Raw genomic sequence first — 17,070 nt, 5'->3', positions numbered from 1 at the left:
TTTTACACCGATATTTCTTGCTTGTTTCTTTCTTTACTACAGCAGCTGAAATTCTTATGTTTAGACATTTCAGCTAAATGTTTAGCTAAACTTCTCACTGACGCAAAGGCTAATTTAACCACTTTAGATCCCTCTATTAAGTCTTGTATCAGCAAAGGAGGTCTAGCTGCATAGGACTTAGGAAAGTATACACTTGGTACACCTTGCTAGTGGCTTAGACCCCATTTAGCCTTCAGAGATGCCTTAATTCCTCAGGGTCTAGTCGGCAGATTTGCTGGCTGCACATCCATGATGCTGATCTCCTGTTCCCACAAAGGGGCTCTGTTGTATTGGACCATGGAGATCATTTCAGTTCACTGATTATCACATAGAAGAAAGCAGCTTGAAGTTGAGTTTTGTGACATCAGAGGGTGGGTGGACCGAGGCCATAAAGGGATGTACGCGGTCAGCAACAACGCAGGCAGGCTGTGGTGTTTAAACCATGCTAACTGAATCATAAACTTGCTGGCGTAACATTACAAAAAGCCTGTTTTTTAATCGAATCAATTCAAATGAAGACTGACCCCAAATACTCTGCAGGAGGAAATTATTCACCAGTGTTAATTATTTTATTTCATTAACATTTACACAAGCCCAATCTTTTTAAACCCCTCACCCCACCGTCGATTCCAGGTCTTCATTTTATCAACACCCAATTCATGATATACTTACAGTACGTGTAAATTCCGAGGAGTTCCTGGACCCTGTCTGCGATTCACAAATACAAACGTATTCCTCAAAAGTTTTTTCACATCTCCTCGGCACGGAGATTCCAGTGCTTTTAAACGACACATTTAAAAGTCATTTACTTTTAAAATACTCTCCCTCTGATTAATCTCATGAGCAAGATTGGGAGGTGAGGGTAAAATTTTTGATGTCATCTTAAAAAAAAAGTACATGGTTAAAAAAAAAAGAAATGAAAAAAAAAAGAGCATAACAGAACAGAGTTATATGAGCTCACATGTCTGTCTGCTTTACAGGTTAAAGTCTAATTCAGACTCCCATCATACCACCACCCGAGTACCCAACCGTCACACGCATGTTAACGGTTTTATAACCGAAGGAATGTAAATATTATATAGCATGAAAAATCCTGCTCCCCACAAGTTATAATTTCCCTCTTTCCACATACGCTTCTCCAGAGGTGGGACCAAGTCATTGTTTTGCAAGTCTCAAGTAAGTCTCAAGTCTTTATCCTCAAGTCTCAAGTCAAGTCTCAAGTAATGTCAGGCAAGTCAGAGTCGAGTCTCAAGTCACTGGTGTAAAAGTCCGAGTCAAGTCACAAGTCTGAAACTTTGAATTTCAAGTCCTTTCGAGTCTTTAAAAAAAACAAACGAAAAAATAATGTTGCAGTTATATGCTAAATGTAAATATTAGACCATGTAATTTTAAAATCTGTGTTTTTCTCAACACATACAAAATAGTGAACTTAGAAAATATACACAAATTGTGAAATTGCACCTCTTTAAAATGCAGCTCAATTAAACCTAGCTCCAAGAATAATTTTCACCGACAGTTCTGAGATAAGCTGCATGTTATTCTTGGATGCGGTTGTAGGACCGGCTTTAAAATCGCATGACAAAAATATCATACACATTAAAAAAAACTGTATCACCAACGTAGCCTGGAAAACATTTGCTAGTTAGATGAAGTCAGCTATCTCATCGTAGCATATTTATATGCATATTTATAATTATACGGTTCTTGGAGTGAGTGCATACACTCATGAAGTTTAGTAACTTCCGGTCACTGCAACAAGCCCAGGTACAGTTTACCGACGGATGGGTGCAGGACCTTGAAATGCACCGTGTAGAACGAAAGACCATCGTAAGTATCATAAGTTTACCAGTCTCACAAATCGTCGTCATAAATACACATTCGTTAACCGTTTATTAATAGGACCTTTGAGCTCAACGGTAATTAATTAGTAGTGGAAATAATTTCTGGTAGCATCACAGAAATGTAGCAGTGACAATAATACTGTATGCTGTAATCGTACTGGGCAATTAGTGATACAAAAAACCTGTTTTATCCTGTGAATAAAAGTACATGTTTTTGTCAGTGTACCATAATAACAGAAGCGAAACGCAATATTGTGTCAGGACAATTCACTATTTATGCACAATAAATAAAGGAGCATAGCGCGACAATTTCTGTTCAGCGCCAGACTTGCTTGTAACCTATATCACCAATTATGTTATGAAAATGACGTATTAACTACTAAAAAACACTGACCTTCGTGTAAATGCTTGGAGCAGACTAACCTGTGAGCTGGAGGGTTCTGGGACGTTATATTTGATCTTTGAATGGCTGCAATCCAGGCCATCCGTCGCCTCTTTGTTACTTCGGAAACATGGTTTGAACAATTTCTCTTCAACGACGTAATCCGATAACAACCGATCTCTTTACCCGTCGGCTTCCCGTGGCTGTCATGCGACCGGCTATTGCAGTTAATAATACAACAGCTTCTTGACATTTTTGTGTTTCTTTTTATCGCTGTATAACTGATTTTAATTGAAAGCCTGCGTGCGCTAGTACCGCTTGCCACGAGTTCCCAGAATCCTTTGCGGTTCTACCCGTGAATGACGTCACATTTTCAATCTCCATATAATATGCATGTTAAATTTTATATTTGGGGTAAAATATCAAGTCTTTTCAAGTCCAATTCAAGTCCCAAGTCATTGGTGTAAAAGTCCAAGTCAAGTCACAAGTCTTAGAACATTTTTTCAAGTCAAGTCTAAAGTCATAAAATTAATGACGAGTCTGACTCGAGTCCAAGTCATGTGACTCGAGTCCACACCTCTGCGCTTCTCTTGCTTTAGCACTTATTTCACTCAGACTGGTATTTAAAGCATGATTCACACAGACGCGGGGAAGACAAAGCAGGGTTGATAACAGGAGGAGCAGATGCGAGGCACTTCATATCAGAGTATGGTTGAGAGACCTTCGTCATGGAGGTTTAACGAGCAGCACCTTTAAAGCGGCCTCTGGTGCGCTGATTTACACCAGATCTGTTACCTTACTAGTCACGGTGAGTCACCATGTGTTAATCTCAATTTATCAGTCTTTTCTCTCAAAGCTGACAGTGGAGTTGATCTTTGCACGTTCATGTCCGACTTTAAATCTCATGGAGACAGTGGTAAAGAACACCCGCGTGTCTTTAACCGAATGAATCACAGATGAGGAAGATGCAACCCGTCCGTACAGTTAAACAATGACTTCATGATTCATAATGATTGGCAGCACCCATTATTCAGAGCTGTAACTTTCCATGTGTGTGAATAAAAACGGAGGAAAATGGCTTCATCCCGCTCTCTCTAGTTTGGGTGCTAGGTGCTTGTCTTCTTTGCACTGACGAGGTAGCCCTTAGACTTGATGATGCCCCTGCTCTTGACAATAACGTTGTAGCGCAGGACCCACTCCAGCCTCCAGTCACCGATGTTCAGGTCCTGCGCTCCCGCCCGCACCGCCTCCTGAAACGTGTCTGCAGATATCAGCTCTGGAAAAAAAGAAATCAGTGCAAAGAAGGAGCAGTTTAAAACTCAATAAATAAATAACAGTCACAGTTTACTGTAAACTACAGAATGCAACTTATACTACACAAAGTGGGAAGTCACAAGCATCCCACTAAAGCCACTGAGCAGCCCAAGGACAAAGGACATGGAGAGGAGACAGCAAAGCAGGGAGACAGAGCAGGGGGAAGACATGCAATAAATGGCCTGAGACTGGGTTAAACAGCCAGGCCTCTGATTACCGGGTCACCTTATCAACCCTGCAGGTATACCTGCATCCCTGGTATGCGTTTTTAATCTTACAGGAATGATTTAGCTGCTCAGAAAATTTTCAGTGTTCTATTTTGTTTGAATATTTGAATTAGGACAAAACTTGAATTGGAATAAATGTTGCATTTATAGAAACATTAGCTGCATTCCAGTTTTACTTAGTAACAATTTAAAAACAACTATATGTCCAGCCGTCAACATCTTTACCTTTGGGATCATTGTGCGTCAGCAGCTGGATATCAAACTCCTTAGCAAACGCTGTCAGGTCTGGAGGCATCACGCAGCAGGAGGCCAGGTTGACCTGGTTACTGCTGGGCTTTATCTGCTCCGAGAAAAGGAAGGTGATGAGGGAATCGTAGCAGATAACAGATCGTTGTTCTCATGTGCTATCCTAATCAGAAGTCAGCATCACTTTTGACTGGCGATGACAGATTAAAGCTCGCATGTACAAAGCTTCCCACTGACCTGAGCCCACTTATAGAGCTGTTCCAGCAGATCTTTGTCCAGGTCAGAGGTGCCAATAGCGGCGATCTGCTTGCTTCTAACCAGAGCCTCCAGCTCCTCCCAGGCTGGCTGAAGGTGGGCCAAACTTTGGCTGTCGCCGTCTGAGGGCCCGGGTGGAGCAATGATAACAGAGTCAAGCTGGGACACTGCCAGCGTCTGGCAGGCTACGGATAACAGACAAATAAGGCTGTAGGTTTTAAGAAGCTTTTTGTTTTTTACTTTTGTTGAAGAAATTTAAAGCTCACCCATCTCCACTGCGTCTTTGATGGAAGACTGACCAGACTCATGCAGGAACAGCTTGACTGTGAAAACAACAAAGCATGAATAGCTGGTTCCTCTGCTGACTGCCACTTCTATCACTACCAACTCTATTCTGCAGTCAGCCAGATATTAGGTGGAGATGCTCTGAATTAATCCATTAGTTATCTGAATCAGCAATTTAATTTGGATATTATCTGATCGACAGGAGGACGTGTTGATTAAAAAAAAAAAAAAAAAAAAAAAAGGTGTGGTGACATCAAAGTTCATGTCGACTAAAACGTCAACCATGACCCTTGGCTTAAATCGCCAAGCTGGGTGATGAGGTACCTACAGGTCAGCGAGTAACTGGCTGATCCAGCTCTCTGCTGGGACAGCAACCAACACTGACCTGAAACCTTCAACTCCTCTCTCTCTTCAGGTGTGATTGCGTCTGTTGCCTCTGGTATGGAGAACTCCAGTGTGTCAGTCAAGTCCTGCATTAGACAGTAAAGAAAAGCGGTCTGATCACCGCCCTCATCCGACATGAGAAATGTGGCACGGCCAGTCTCACCTGGTTTTTACTATATGTGTATGTTGTACATATGTACAAATATACCATTCAGGCCATAAATATGACAGAGGGACAGGTGACACTGGTGAGGAGCTTTCTCACGTGCTGAACCGTGAACTTGAAAGATTTTATTGGTGGCCATAAGCGAGAAGAGACTTGCATTTGGATATATTTAAGGCCTCTTACTTCAGCTCTTTCAAACCTCCCACTGAGTCCGGTGGGCCTCGTGATATAAGCCGAGGCAGATTAGCTGATCCAAGCAAAAAAATACCCACAGTGGGAGTGAGTTCAGCAGGAGAGCTGGTTGACTACAACAGTTCCTAAAGCCTCCTTTATTTCATTTCAGTATTTTGAGACCATGATAAAAGGGTAAAAACACTGCATCCAATGCCCTCCAATTTATTTTAAAGTTAATGGGGAAAAAACTCCTCCATAAAAGGTTACGTCCCACCCCCCCCCCCAGTCCCTTAAGCTAACAGACAGATGCACATTTGGTATGGCGCCTTTGGCAGGCAGCACTGCATGAACATTCACCATGACAGCCTAGAGCCTAGAGAATTTCTTTGATGTCCATCTACATCTATTGCGTTATTTTACTTTCCCAAGCACTGGACTCCATCTGACTGACAGTGAGACATTCACCTACTGCAGGTCTGACTATCGCAGCTGTGTATTACCCAAAGGCACAAACTCTCTGACAAACTGGTTTATATATTGGAGTTAATTACTACGGCTGAAACATTAGAAAGCTGAAATAGTTTTCCCACCTTGGATGACAGCTTTGTTGTGGAAATCCATTCGCTCAGCGAGGCTTGAATGCAGTCTCGAAGCTGAAACATCAAAACGGACTTACGGTTAGGCCAACGACCATGAGACATGCAGACAGCTGGAGCTCATCAGCAGACTCCCAAACAGCTGGAATATGCTGCTCCGAAAACATGACAAGTAATGACATCAGCTGGACCGACTTTAAAGGTATCCAATATCGGTCCAGTTTAAGGTGAACTGAATGCTTTGTTTATATAAAGAAAAGTCAACCTATTAACCTATGAACACAAAGATATTTGTGACATTTGCTGCATCAGTTGTTTTGAATTGAACGAGTGAGACAGGTTCATTAGTGTTGTGAGACTTTGAAAGACAAACTGTGACTGGTTTAACAGGATTTGTAGCTGCTGAAAAATGTCTTTAATAACCTTAGCTTTGACACCTCGCTCATATCAGTCAGATATCACAAATGGCAAAAGGCTCACAACTTATTTAAGGTGGTCACATGATTGCAAAGTTGGCCACACATGAACACACATGTAGTAATTTGTCCTACAGAAGTAAATTACATAACTGAACACTGCCCATAGTTTGTGCAAGGCAAGGGCTGCAAAAGACTGTGTCGAAAAAATTACTTCCTAAAGCTCGATTTTGCTCCCTATAGCATTTTGTGAGAAGTTAGCCACATGTGTCGTGTTCCAAAACAGATTTTCAGTAATGACCTTAAAAGCCTACCCTGTGATAACTCATTTTTTCCCCTGTTGTGGCAGTAAAAGTTGTCTTTGATTGCAGATCTTATATAGAGAGAGCCACCAAACCACCTTAAACACAATTCTGACTACAGAAGACAAACGCAGGATCACACTTCATGAAGAAACACACATACAGGACGGAGAAAGTCTTATTACACTATTCAACATGCACTGCTCTGCACACCATTTGCAAAAAAACAAAAAAACAACAACAACAACAACCTGTCCACTATGCTATGGCTGATAAAAAAAAGACTACAAGTGCCACTTTAGGGTAAGTTACACCCAAAATGTAGCCAAGAAAACTGCAAGCCATGTCTTTATTTTTGAGGATTTAATGAATGAATGCTGTGCTGAATCAGGAACAAGTCGAAACCAAACCCTCCCAGCAGTCCTGCCTTTATATAACACTGTAAACAATTCAGTTCACCAACTATTCAACTTTCAACTACTAAATCAAAATGCTGACAAAGGATTTTATTAAACGAAATGTTTAAACAGTTACAGCTTCAACAAAAGTGAAGATTAGTAGTTTATGTTTAGACAGTTATGTAACTATTAGGCTCTGGAGCTCTGACATGTTCTGTTCATTGTTTAGCCGTGAATGACTCATAAACCAATCAACCGCTGTATCAATATGTTTATTACTGACACATGAGCATTTTATGAGAGTAGAGCACACTGTAAGTGCTGGTTTTGTTGTCACATTTCAGGCTGTCAGTTAATCATATCACCTGCGGGTAATACACCTGTTTGAAGCTCTCGGGTCTGTATTTACAGTGGTTTTCACAGCCTCGTGTCTGTAAACTTTTGCCTTAGGCCGGATCGTAAAGTTGGTTACACTACGAACCTTTAACACACTAGTAAAATTAAAGTGAAACTGATGAGCTACACCACTTTAGCCCACATATGCGTCTAAATATGGACGGATGGGATATGAAATGCATATTTTCGAATGTATTTCAGTCATATTTCTCTTCATATAAGCTCTATGTGTAACCTTACCCAGGCCTATCAGTTACCACTCGTCGGTATCAATATCAGGTTGAATAATTAGCTAGGCGCTAAGCTAACGGGCTACATGCCACTGCCGTTTCCAACCGTCTTGTTATGTTTTACCTCCTCGCTGGGAGAGCCCGGACACTTCTTTTTCAGGCGACTTCGGTTGACCAGATTCCCGGTGTGGAGCCTGAAGGTCTTCGCGTGACTCAGCAGCATCTTCGCCTCAGTGTTGGTGTTGGTAGTGTTTTGAGAATCCATGTGCTCTCGGACGCTAGGCTAACAAGCTGCTAAACTGTTTAGTTGGCTGCGGTGAAATGTGACATCAGTAGTGTTGTCACTCCGTCACTGACTGCTGGACAAGCACACTGCAACACAGACCCCCACCGGCACTGTCAAAATGATGTGGTCAGGATGACTTGCACTCAGCGCTGACTAGCTGGTTTGGTTGTTACTCGTAAGCCGGTGTGTCACGCCCACATAGCGGCGGCGGTGGAATGAGAGAGCTGGTCCGGATAACAACATGGAGTGACATCCAGCGCACCGCACTGGATTCATGGAGCGGATTCTTGCACCGAACAAGTCCCACCACTGGATGGCGGTGTCTAAACATTACTAACAAGGCATTTACTCATTTGCCTTCAGTGCCCGGCTTAATTCTTTGTGGCGTGAATTCAGCAAGGTCCTGAAAATAGTTCTAAGACATTCTGGTGCATATTCACATGATAACATCACACAGTTGCTGCAGATTTGTTGGCTGAACATCCACAGTGAAAATCTCCTGTTCCACCAAATCCCAAACGTGCTCTATTGGATTGAGATGTAATGACTGTGGAGTTCATGTGAGTCATTGCCATGTTAAAGAAACCAGTTTGAGGTGACCTAAACTTTGTAACATGGACTGTTATCATTCTGGAGGCAGCCATCAGATGATGGGTTCACTGCAGTCATGAAGGGATGGACATTCTCAGCAACAACACTCAGGTAGGCTGTGGTGTATAAACAATGCACCAACAAAAGAGTGCCAATATGCACAGGTGAGCCTGTGCAAACTGTAGCCTCAGTTTCTTGTTCTTAGGTGACAGTGGTGGAACCTGTTGTGATCTTCTGCTCATGTTGCCTATCTGCTTCCAGGTTTGACATGCCGTGCATTCAGAGATGCTCTTCTGCATACCTTCGTTTTAATGAGTGGTTATCTGAGTTGCTTTCCCATCAGCCCAAAGCGGTCTAGTCATTCTCCTTTGACCTCTTGCATCAAGAAAGCATCTTCCCCCAGAGAACTTTACTTGATATTTTCTATTTTGGGGATCATTCTCTGTAAAACCCTAGAGATGGTTGTGTGGAAAAATCCCATTAGTTTAATAAATACTCATAAAACAACGATGCCAAAGTCACTTAAATCATCTTGGTTCCCAATTCTCATGCTCAGTTTAGCAGGTCATCTCATCAACATTCTTAAATGTACTGGTTTGCTGTCATCTGATTGACTGATTATATATGTGCATTAAAGAGATGTACCTAATTAACTGACACTACTGTGTATAATGTCGCTAATGCTTTATTTAAACTTGCATGCATTTTCAAATTTTCAAATTCAAATTTAATTCCAATTTATTTTCTAATACTTTTGACTTTTTATAGGTAACAGCTTTAGTTAATAGTTTCTATGATTTTGTATTTTCTAATTAGTTTTTAATTAAGTTTAGTTTAGATTTGTTGTTTTCACTTGTTTTTTGTTTTATTTATCCTTTATTTAACCAGGAAACTATGATTCTTTAAAGATTTAAAAGTCTCTTTCTCAAGAACGCCCTGACCAAGAAAGACAGAAGTACAGCCAACAGAGTTGCACAACCTAGAACATACAGACCCACACACACACAGGCAACAAAAAAATATGCAAAGTAACAACACTAAAATACAGCCGATAAGCAAATACAACACAAAAACAACCAAAGTTTGTGAACCTCAGTGGCTATGAACTCTGAAACATCAATAAACATCATCGCATTGGGCCAAAGAAATAAGTGAATCACGTTCAGACAAAACCTCTACAGTCAAATCATTCACAATCACCTTGAATTCATTTAGTGAGATCAGTTCCTTAAGTGTTTTGTTAACTTTGGAGCTGTTTCCAGAGGGAAACAGTTGCAATTGCATTCGAATTCTCCTAATGCTTTTTCTAAATTCATTGTGAATCTTTGGAACAGACAGAAGGTATCGGTCTGGGGACCTAAGACAATAACTTCCCACATTTTTCTGTAATTAGGATGCGATCTAGCAAGAATAGCTTTATAAATAAGAACACAGCAGTGGTTGAGAGAGTCTATGAAATGACAAAGCAAACCATCGACCTAAGCATACAACATACAGTGGTGCGTCAGAGTTTTAAGGTTTGTAATAAATCTCCGTGCTCCATGATAGACAGAATGTAAACATTCTGAAGATGCATGCAAATACATGTAAATAACATGACCATAATCCAGGACTGACACAACGGTGGAAGCAACGGTCTGGTTCTTGCAAGCAGTTTGTGCTGTCACTTTTAACCGAACTGCCAAAGACTGTTTTCATTTTGGTAGCTTTGAAAGTACACTTTATCTCTTCAGTTATTTTTTTTCACAAGTCTTTTTTCCCCCAGTTAACGAAAGTAACAACTATAATAACATTGTTCCCAATTGGCTGTATCATTTCTTGTACTTCTTGGCACGGGAGAGCATTATTACACAAGAAGGTTGTCCTGTCTTTATCATACATGAAGATTGGCACTATATGAGTCTGAACTGCTTTTGCTTTGCGTGTTAAGATTTAAGTTAGAAACCGTATAAACAAAATGTAAAAACAAATTAGCTCCACTTTATTCGCTGCTGAATAACGTCCATGCATTTGTTCCATCTAGTCCAGACTCTTGTCATCGATTATCAGGTTGTTCTAAAAGCTTAGCTTAGTTATGCTGCTTTAGGTTCGGGCTGCACTGAGCATTTCTTCTCCTCTCAACTCTTTTCACCTGTGATACGTTTGTGCCAAATCTGCACATCGTTGCTTTCTGTATGCTTTCTCCTGTAGTTTGCATTATCCAATCCTCGATGAGGTTCTGCTGGACACCTCTTCCTGCTGAAATGCAGTTCTTCTTCCCCACACTTGAAAAGTGTGCTACATTTGCTACATTTGGCACATTTGGTAGGTTTCCTGTTAATACTTTTTTTACTTCGGTCTTTTACTATGACAGCCAGCGATAAAACCCTAAGAATGGGAAATGCAATACTGTGAGACATGGTATAAATATGCAACAGTTAGAATAAAACTTAATTAAATAAGAATCTGCACCATAGTCCTACACTGTCAAACTCCTAAAATCCCAGCAATGAGAAGGGCCACTGTGCAGTTTGTGCTTTTAGTTATGATATTCTGTCACATTGCAGATCATTTATCTGCACTTTACTCAAGAAGTACTTTGAATGCAGCACCCAGAGTAAAAAAACGAAGTTCTGTAAATCCTCGCTTCTGCCCCCGTGTTTTCACTCCGAGGCTGTTTTTCGTGGCATGGTTTGTTCTGGTAAGCCTTTTCTTCGTTACAGACATGCCGACATGGCACAGAAGGAAAAGCCTAAGGCTAAAAAATAACATTGAGTTCCACTTTGGCCCTTGACATTCGTAGTCCTTGAAAAGAACACAGCAATTTTTAGAAATGTGAGTGTTGGCCTCTCGAGTAAAGTACAAGCATTTACTTTACTGTGATATACAGGAAATTAGAAAGTGTGTGTTTGCTTATTTTTAAGAAGTCAAGAGAAAGCCCTGTTTCCTGTTGGAAATGACACAGCCCTCAAGCACAAAGCGAGGTCAATGAAGCTAAATCCTTTTTCCAGTTTTGGTGTAGAAGTCTGGCCAGAGTGTAGACACTAATATCATCTAACTCTGACTGCGAGCCAAGCGTTTTCAGACCTTTTTAACCTGGTATCCACGCCTGACCTCATAAATGTTCTTGATGAAAGCCAGGAAATTCCCATGAGCAGGGTTCCAGGGCCCACGAAACGCGAGGGCTTTTATAGCTGCATATTTGGAGGTGACTGTTTCACAATCAGATATTTGCTGAATACAGATATATGGTATCTAAGAAAGCAGCCCCCGGGTTTCTCCCACTGTCCAAAGGCATGTTTGTTAGGTTTAGGTTAGGTGTGAATAACTGTCTGGCTCTCTGGACTGAGGACCTGTCCAGGCTTCAGCGCCCCTGCAATCCTGACTTGGATATGCAGCTAAGAAAGTGGATAGACTCAGAAGTAAAATTTATAAAGTAGCCACATGTTGCAGCCACAGACCTGCAGGACGTTCGCCATCTGATAGATGCATATTGAGAATCTTGTTTGTATCAGCGTGTTTCAGAGGATGCAAGAGGGACTCATTCTTCAACAGTGTGTACTAAAAAATGGACAGTGTGTTCGTATCTTCTTTGTTTGTGCTGGGAACTCCCATGTTTTAGCCACTCGGTGGTATTTACATGATTGCTTCTTGGCTCCAACACCAAGAGCACAAATATTTACCACTAGAATATTATCCCTGGCAGTGCGATCTAGGCCTTCCTGGAAAGTAATATAAAGATTGACAAAAAGCAGAAAAGTTCAATGTATCAAAGGGAACCTGCCATGCTCTTCGTCTTTTGTTTTGTTTTTGCATGTATATACTAGTTTAGTAGCGGATGCTTATGTTATACTTGGCCAAAGTTTCATATAATCAAGTCAACTTGTGTACAAGTAATCACTGTGAGCCTGGAGCTCCAGTTAGAAGGGTTTTCTGATCTTGGCTCTCTGTGTTGTTGTTTAGAATAGATTTCTGTAGTATGGTCATGTATGAAACAGTGAGAGCACAGGAGCCCCAACACCTGCTGTTCAAATCGTCTGTTTGCAAGGAGCAGCCAATCAGAAGTACGGTGGCTTAAAGGGACACAGGTGGTAAAATGGCTTTAGACAGAAAAGCCCAGCATGAGATAAAGGATCTGGACTGGATGGGTAAAATTTATGACAACTTCTCATGTAGCACCAAAAAGAATCTCTTCTCAGGAGTGGTATAAACAGTAAATGGTTGCAGCTGGTATTAGAAAACCCACAGTAAACCAACTTTGGCCGCTGTCATACATCTGGAAAGCTTTAGTGCTGTGAGACTGGATCAGTGTTTGTGTGAAGAACTGTAAATCCCAAAGCCAAACCTCTCTCCTTGGTCTTGTTCTCTAAACATATAATTTTGAAGGCGATCATTTTCATGCAAGACCCCCTGCATGACTCCGTCCTAAACATGCGGTGCAGCCAGTGTGAGACTGAAATAGATAAACTCCAATTTTATCTTCATTTTTGTCAGGCACACCTTGTCTGCGAGGAAGTTTGGCGATTCGCGAGATGCATTATCATGAAAGGCATTGTTGTACATGGGGTGTGAGTCAGTTGCTTAACACCAACTGTCATTGGGTGGTACTGACATGTGTGTTGACGAGCGTGAGATTCCCTTTGCCCACTCCAAAACAAGTGGCATTCAGGGATGAAGTTGGAGCGCTGACAATTCTGAGTGGGTGTGGCACAAGATAATTTGGGGGAGGGCACAGCATGATGTGCAATATAAGAGTGCTGCTCTTATATGGACCAACATTTTTCCTTCTAGGACATCTTTTGAAAGACTGGATGTGATCAGGTACGTTTCTCTAAAGGCTGATAAAACAAGCAGCTTGTGCTGATCTTTCACAATCTGGATTTTATAGAAATGTTTTTATGTGTTCCACATGTATTGAGGTTAAGCCAGTCTGAGCGATAACAAAAGAGTAGGGGTTCTAGCTGTAACTCCTGCTTTTTTGCAAAACATCACTCAGAGTGCTTGAAGAGGAACAGCTGTCAGCAGCTGGAAGCCTGACAGGGGTCAAAGACAGGACTGTATTCTTTCACAAGAGCTTGAGGGGAGGGATATGCTTTAGAAAACAATTGAATGTTTGCCCAACATTTTCAAAGCAGTGGGAGTGATAGAGTCTAGCTCCAACTTTCAGTTTGACTTTGCTCTTTGTCTCCTTGTGTTTGTGCAGTGAACAACACATCAAGAACAGCAGCAACAGCAGGAAGAACAACAGCAGCCATGAAGTTTCACGCTCTTGTCTTGATTTTGCTCTTCGCCTGCATGTACCTGAGTCTCGCACAAGGTAAGTGCAACAAAAATGGTCTGGTTTCACGTCACAAACTGCAACATTTTCGTTTAAATTTGGAATGTTTACAGAATGCACCGAAACGCAACCATGCAGATTTTTACAGTAGCTGATAAGCACTATCTGTGATAAGTGGATCAGTAAAAATATGCACCCATAGTTGGTTTGAAGTGAGCATTACTATGTGCTGTCTTGTTTTAATCATTTCCCCATGCCATATTCCTTTAAAACGTTTTAGTGAACGAGATAAATGCTTCCGCTCTGAGCCCTTTATCACAACGCTTTAAGCGCAATCTGTCATCTTGACTTCATGTGGCGACTTTGCTTCAGATTTAAGCAGCAACAGAATAAGTAAAGTTAAAGATAAAACAAATTCATAAAATAATGGATGTTTATGTCTAAGAAACTGTCGTTTTTGGACGCAGCTGTAACATTAGAGGAATACAGACATTAAATAATCAATACTTTTGATCCACTTATATGTGTAGATCTTTTTAGTAGTTGTGTACTGTAAGAATCTAAAAGGATCCTAATACTTTTTTAGCCAAAATATAAAAGCAGTCATTGAATTTCCAGTATTTTTAGACTTTAGCGCAGCTCTGTTTTTCATGTAAGACCACCGCTGTCAGGTTTTAGGGCATTTGCAGTCTTTTCTCAACCAATTTTCAATGCTGTGTTTTTTCTGAAATCACTGAATGCCCGTTTTTCCCCCTTGATGGGTTCTTGGACCCCAATGTGCCACTGCATTTAACAAATCCTGGAAGGACTCCTCGTCTTAACAAAAGCTGGCTTTTTCTTTCTTTTTTTTCTTAGTGCATGCTGTGAAATCAGTTGCAGCCTCTGCCAAATATGACAGTTCGTTTTACATCAAAAAAGTAGCTTTACTGAAATGTAATAAAAATTAAATATATATAAATTACAGTATAAGCATTTTGGCTTGGCGTTTACACAAGGCTGCTTCATCCAGCGGAAAATACATTCAGCGATGGTAAAGATAAGGTGATAAGACCGTGAAAGGCAGTTAGATGGCATGCGCTCGCTGATGCCAAAAACTCTGTTTCTGTTCCCGAAATAGATCTGTGCTACTTTTATTGGGCAACATGGAAATTCTCCCGGACACTGCTGGCCGAGGTCCAGATCTGTTAAAATCCTCAAAAGGCCCAGTTATATAAATTCTTTATCGTGGATGTATGGATTCTTAGACATTATATTTTCCTTTTTTGTTCTAGTAAATAGTCCAAAAAAATAACACAGGACTAAATCGGGACCAAAAAGAGAAAGTTACGTTTGTTTTCATAGGCTTTGGGCAACGAAAGCTACACACACACACACACACACACACACACACACACACACACACACACACACACACACACACACACACACACACACACACACACACACAGAGTGATTGCTCAACTTCCCCAAGAGCGACATTTTCAAGTGCGATAGTTTATAAATCTCTAACTTACTTTACAGGCTCGTACGGGAACTGCTGCCTCGGCTACGTCAAAGAAATCAGAAAGAAGGCAAACATCATCAGTTACACCAAGCAGGAATCAGATGGTGATTGCAACATCAAAGCAATTTTGTGAGTATCAATTTTTAAGTCCTTAACCTTTGACGCTTGCTGACCATTTGCTGTTCGCACATCGTTAAATTCCACCATAATAAATTAGCAAAAGTCCTGTTTACTGAGGAAGTGACTGATCCACATGTGTGTCCACGACTTGACATCTCTAAATAATGACATCCATGTGTATGTTTAGGTTTACGATGAAGAGAAGGGCAAAACCTGTGTGCGCCAACCCAAATGACGAATGGGTCAAGAAGGAGATGGGGAGGCTAAATCCGCAATAGGTAAAAAGATACAAAACATACTCTCACAATGACATACACTCTCAGTGACAATGCACATTAATCATCATAAACCCTGTGTCTTTGTAGGCCACCAAAAGGAACAAAAACAGAAGGAGAGAGAGAACAGCGGTCTCTTCAGGCCTCTGTCAGGCATCGTATATCATCTTTAACGAGATGGATTGTGTTTCAGTAGATTAGGCATTTCCTGTTGCTGATGGTGAATGTAAATCATGTACACGGTTCTCTGATACAGAAACAAACTGTATTCTTAAAGTTATATCCAGTATAACGAAAAGTCTTTTATATGAACAGTCTATGATAGTGTTCCCTTCTCTGTGATGTGTAGCGCCTGCTAGGAATGAGCCACTCTTTGGCAGCTTTGAAATGTGAATAAATGTATTCTGTATGTGAGAAAAGAACGTGTGCAAAAAAACACTTTAAGACTAAGCTGAGTTTGTTTTGTTTTTATATATACGTATATATCTACGACAGAGTTCCTAATTTTTGTATCAGCACTCTAATTGTACTCTGTGTTTTTCTATTGCAAATAAAGTCCAAATGCAAACAAAAACTCTGGTTTCCATAAAAGTGAATAATTAATTAGAAATGCATCCAGCTGCTTTAAATCATTTTGCTTTGTTCTAGTGTTTTCCGGAAGATTCCAGTAAAAGGAGGCCAACTCGCCTTTGGTCCAGTAATCTCGAACATATTTTTTTACCCTCAGCTTCAGCTGATAATTGACTACATGAGCCATCTGTCAAAGCTATAAAAGAAGCTATTTGTTCTACTGTACACTAAATCCAGTGTTCACTAGCTTGATGAGAACATCATTAAGATAAAAGTGAATGCGTTATCTCAACCGTTCAATCCAGATGGGATTAAAGCACAAACTTAACATACTTCACGTCTGTCTTAAAACAGCAGTACATGCTGCCAATGAAAAGCTCGAGTGTGTTTCCATTCTTAGTGAGATGTCCGTATTACTCACAGTCATCCCATGAGGATGTATTTAATTACCAGTCACAACTCAAGGAAACCTGCTGAAATTCACTTGGGAAAAATAGCGATAGTTTTTGGTTTTAACTACAAGTCCTTAAGTGAAAAACTCAAAACTAGACTTGATTAAAAGCGATTTAGTAAATACAAAACTATAAAAATCAAATGAAGCATAGCTTTTATATATGTATTAAACGTCAAATGTAATAGAAATAAAAGTATCAGAAAATGCAGAAAAGTGCATTATTATATATGATAGCAGGTCACCTTATTAGGTACAGCTCCTAATGCATATAATAATCATGTATTTAGGCATATAAATGTGGTCAGATGACCCAAAATTCAAACTGAGCATCAGAATGAGGAAGACTTAAGTGATTTTGAGTG

General features: G+C 40.6%; 2 protein-coding genes across 3 annotated transcripts; one reads left to right on the top strand and one right to left on the bottom strand.

The window, feature by feature from the left end:
• Positions 1 to 2,691: 2,691 nt before the first annotated feature.
• Positions 2,692 to 8,139, bottom strand: gclm (glutamate-cysteine ligase, modifier subunit). Of its 2 annotated transcripts, none has more exons than XM_085447256.1 (7): positions 7,776 to 8,139; positions 5,904 to 5,966; positions 4,975 to 5,059; positions 4,571 to 4,627; positions 4,287 to 4,426; positions 4,029 to 4,143; positions 2,692 to 3,538 (listed from the first exon to the last, which is right to left on the bottom strand). In XM_085447256.1, the coding sequence occupies exons 1-7, from the start codon at positions 7,914 to 7,916 to the stop codon at positions 3,369 to 3,371; spliced, it is 771 nt and encodes a 256-aa protein (XP_085303382.1). In that variant the 5' UTR covers positions 7,917 to 8,139; the 3' UTR covers positions 2,692 to 3,368. The 2 variants fall into 2 exon arrangements, with proteins under 2 accessions (XP_085303382.1, XP_085303381.1); XM_085447255.1 differs by having other exon boundaries at positions 4,287 to 4,489; positions 7,776 to 8,136.
• Positions 8,140 to 13,247: 5,108 nt separating this feature from the next.
• On the top strand, positions 13,248 to 16,259 carry LOC146680048 (C-C motif chemokine 20-like). Its single transcript, XM_085449152.1, has 5 exons — positions 13,248 to 13,328; positions 13,711 to 13,824; positions 15,307 to 15,418; positions 15,597 to 15,687; positions 15,775 to 16,259. The coding sequence occupies exons 2-4, from the start codon at positions 13,761 to 13,763 to the stop codon at positions 15,685 to 15,687; spliced, it is 267 nt and encodes an 88-aa protein (XP_085305278.1). The 5' UTR covers positions 13,248 to 13,328; positions 13,711 to 13,760; the 3' UTR covers positions 15,775 to 16,259.
• The last annotated feature ends 811 nt before the right edge of the window (positions 16,260 to 17,070 follow it).

The sequence above is a fragment of the Copadichromis virginalis genome, linkage group LG23 (genome assembly GCF_057382275.1).
Source record: "Copadichromis virginalis isolate Kocher_CV1m ecotype Utaka linkage group LG23, C_Virginalis_male_GT1.1, whole genome shotgun sequence".
NCBI classification, from domain to species: Eukaryota; Metazoa; Chordata; class Actinopteri; order Cichliformes; family Cichlidae; genus Copadichromis; species Copadichromis virginalis.
The sequence above is the reverse complement of the archived record's forward strand: the minus strand, read 5'-3'. Positions and strand labels throughout refer to the sequence as shown.

Bases quoted from the DNA above. Each gene is read 5' to 3' on its own strand.
- gclm (XM_085447255.1), bottom strand. From the start codon at position 7,916: ATGGATTCTCAAAACACTACCAACACCAACACTGAGGCGAAGATGCTG. The intron at 4,144-4,286 runs GTCAGTGGGAAG...TTCTCGGAGCAG, and splicing joins AGCTCTATAAGTGGGCTCAG to ATAAAGCCCAGCAGTAACCA. The intron at 3,539-4,028 runs GTAAAGATGTTG...CTTTTTTTCCAG, and splicing joins GACGCACAATGATCCCAAAG to AGCTGATATCTGCAGACACG.
- LOC146680048 (XM_085449152.1), top strand. From the start codon at position 13,761: ATGAAGTTTCACGCTCTTGTCTTGATTTTGCTCTTCGCCTGCATGTAC. The intron at 13,825-15,306 runs GTAAGTGCAACA...CTTACTTTACAG, and splicing joins GTACCTGAGTCTCGCACAAG to GCTCGTACGGGAACTGCTGC. The intron at 15,419-15,596 runs GTGAGTATCAAT...GTGTATGTTTAG, and splicing joins TGCAACATCAAAGCAATTTT to GTTTACGATGAAGAGAAGGG.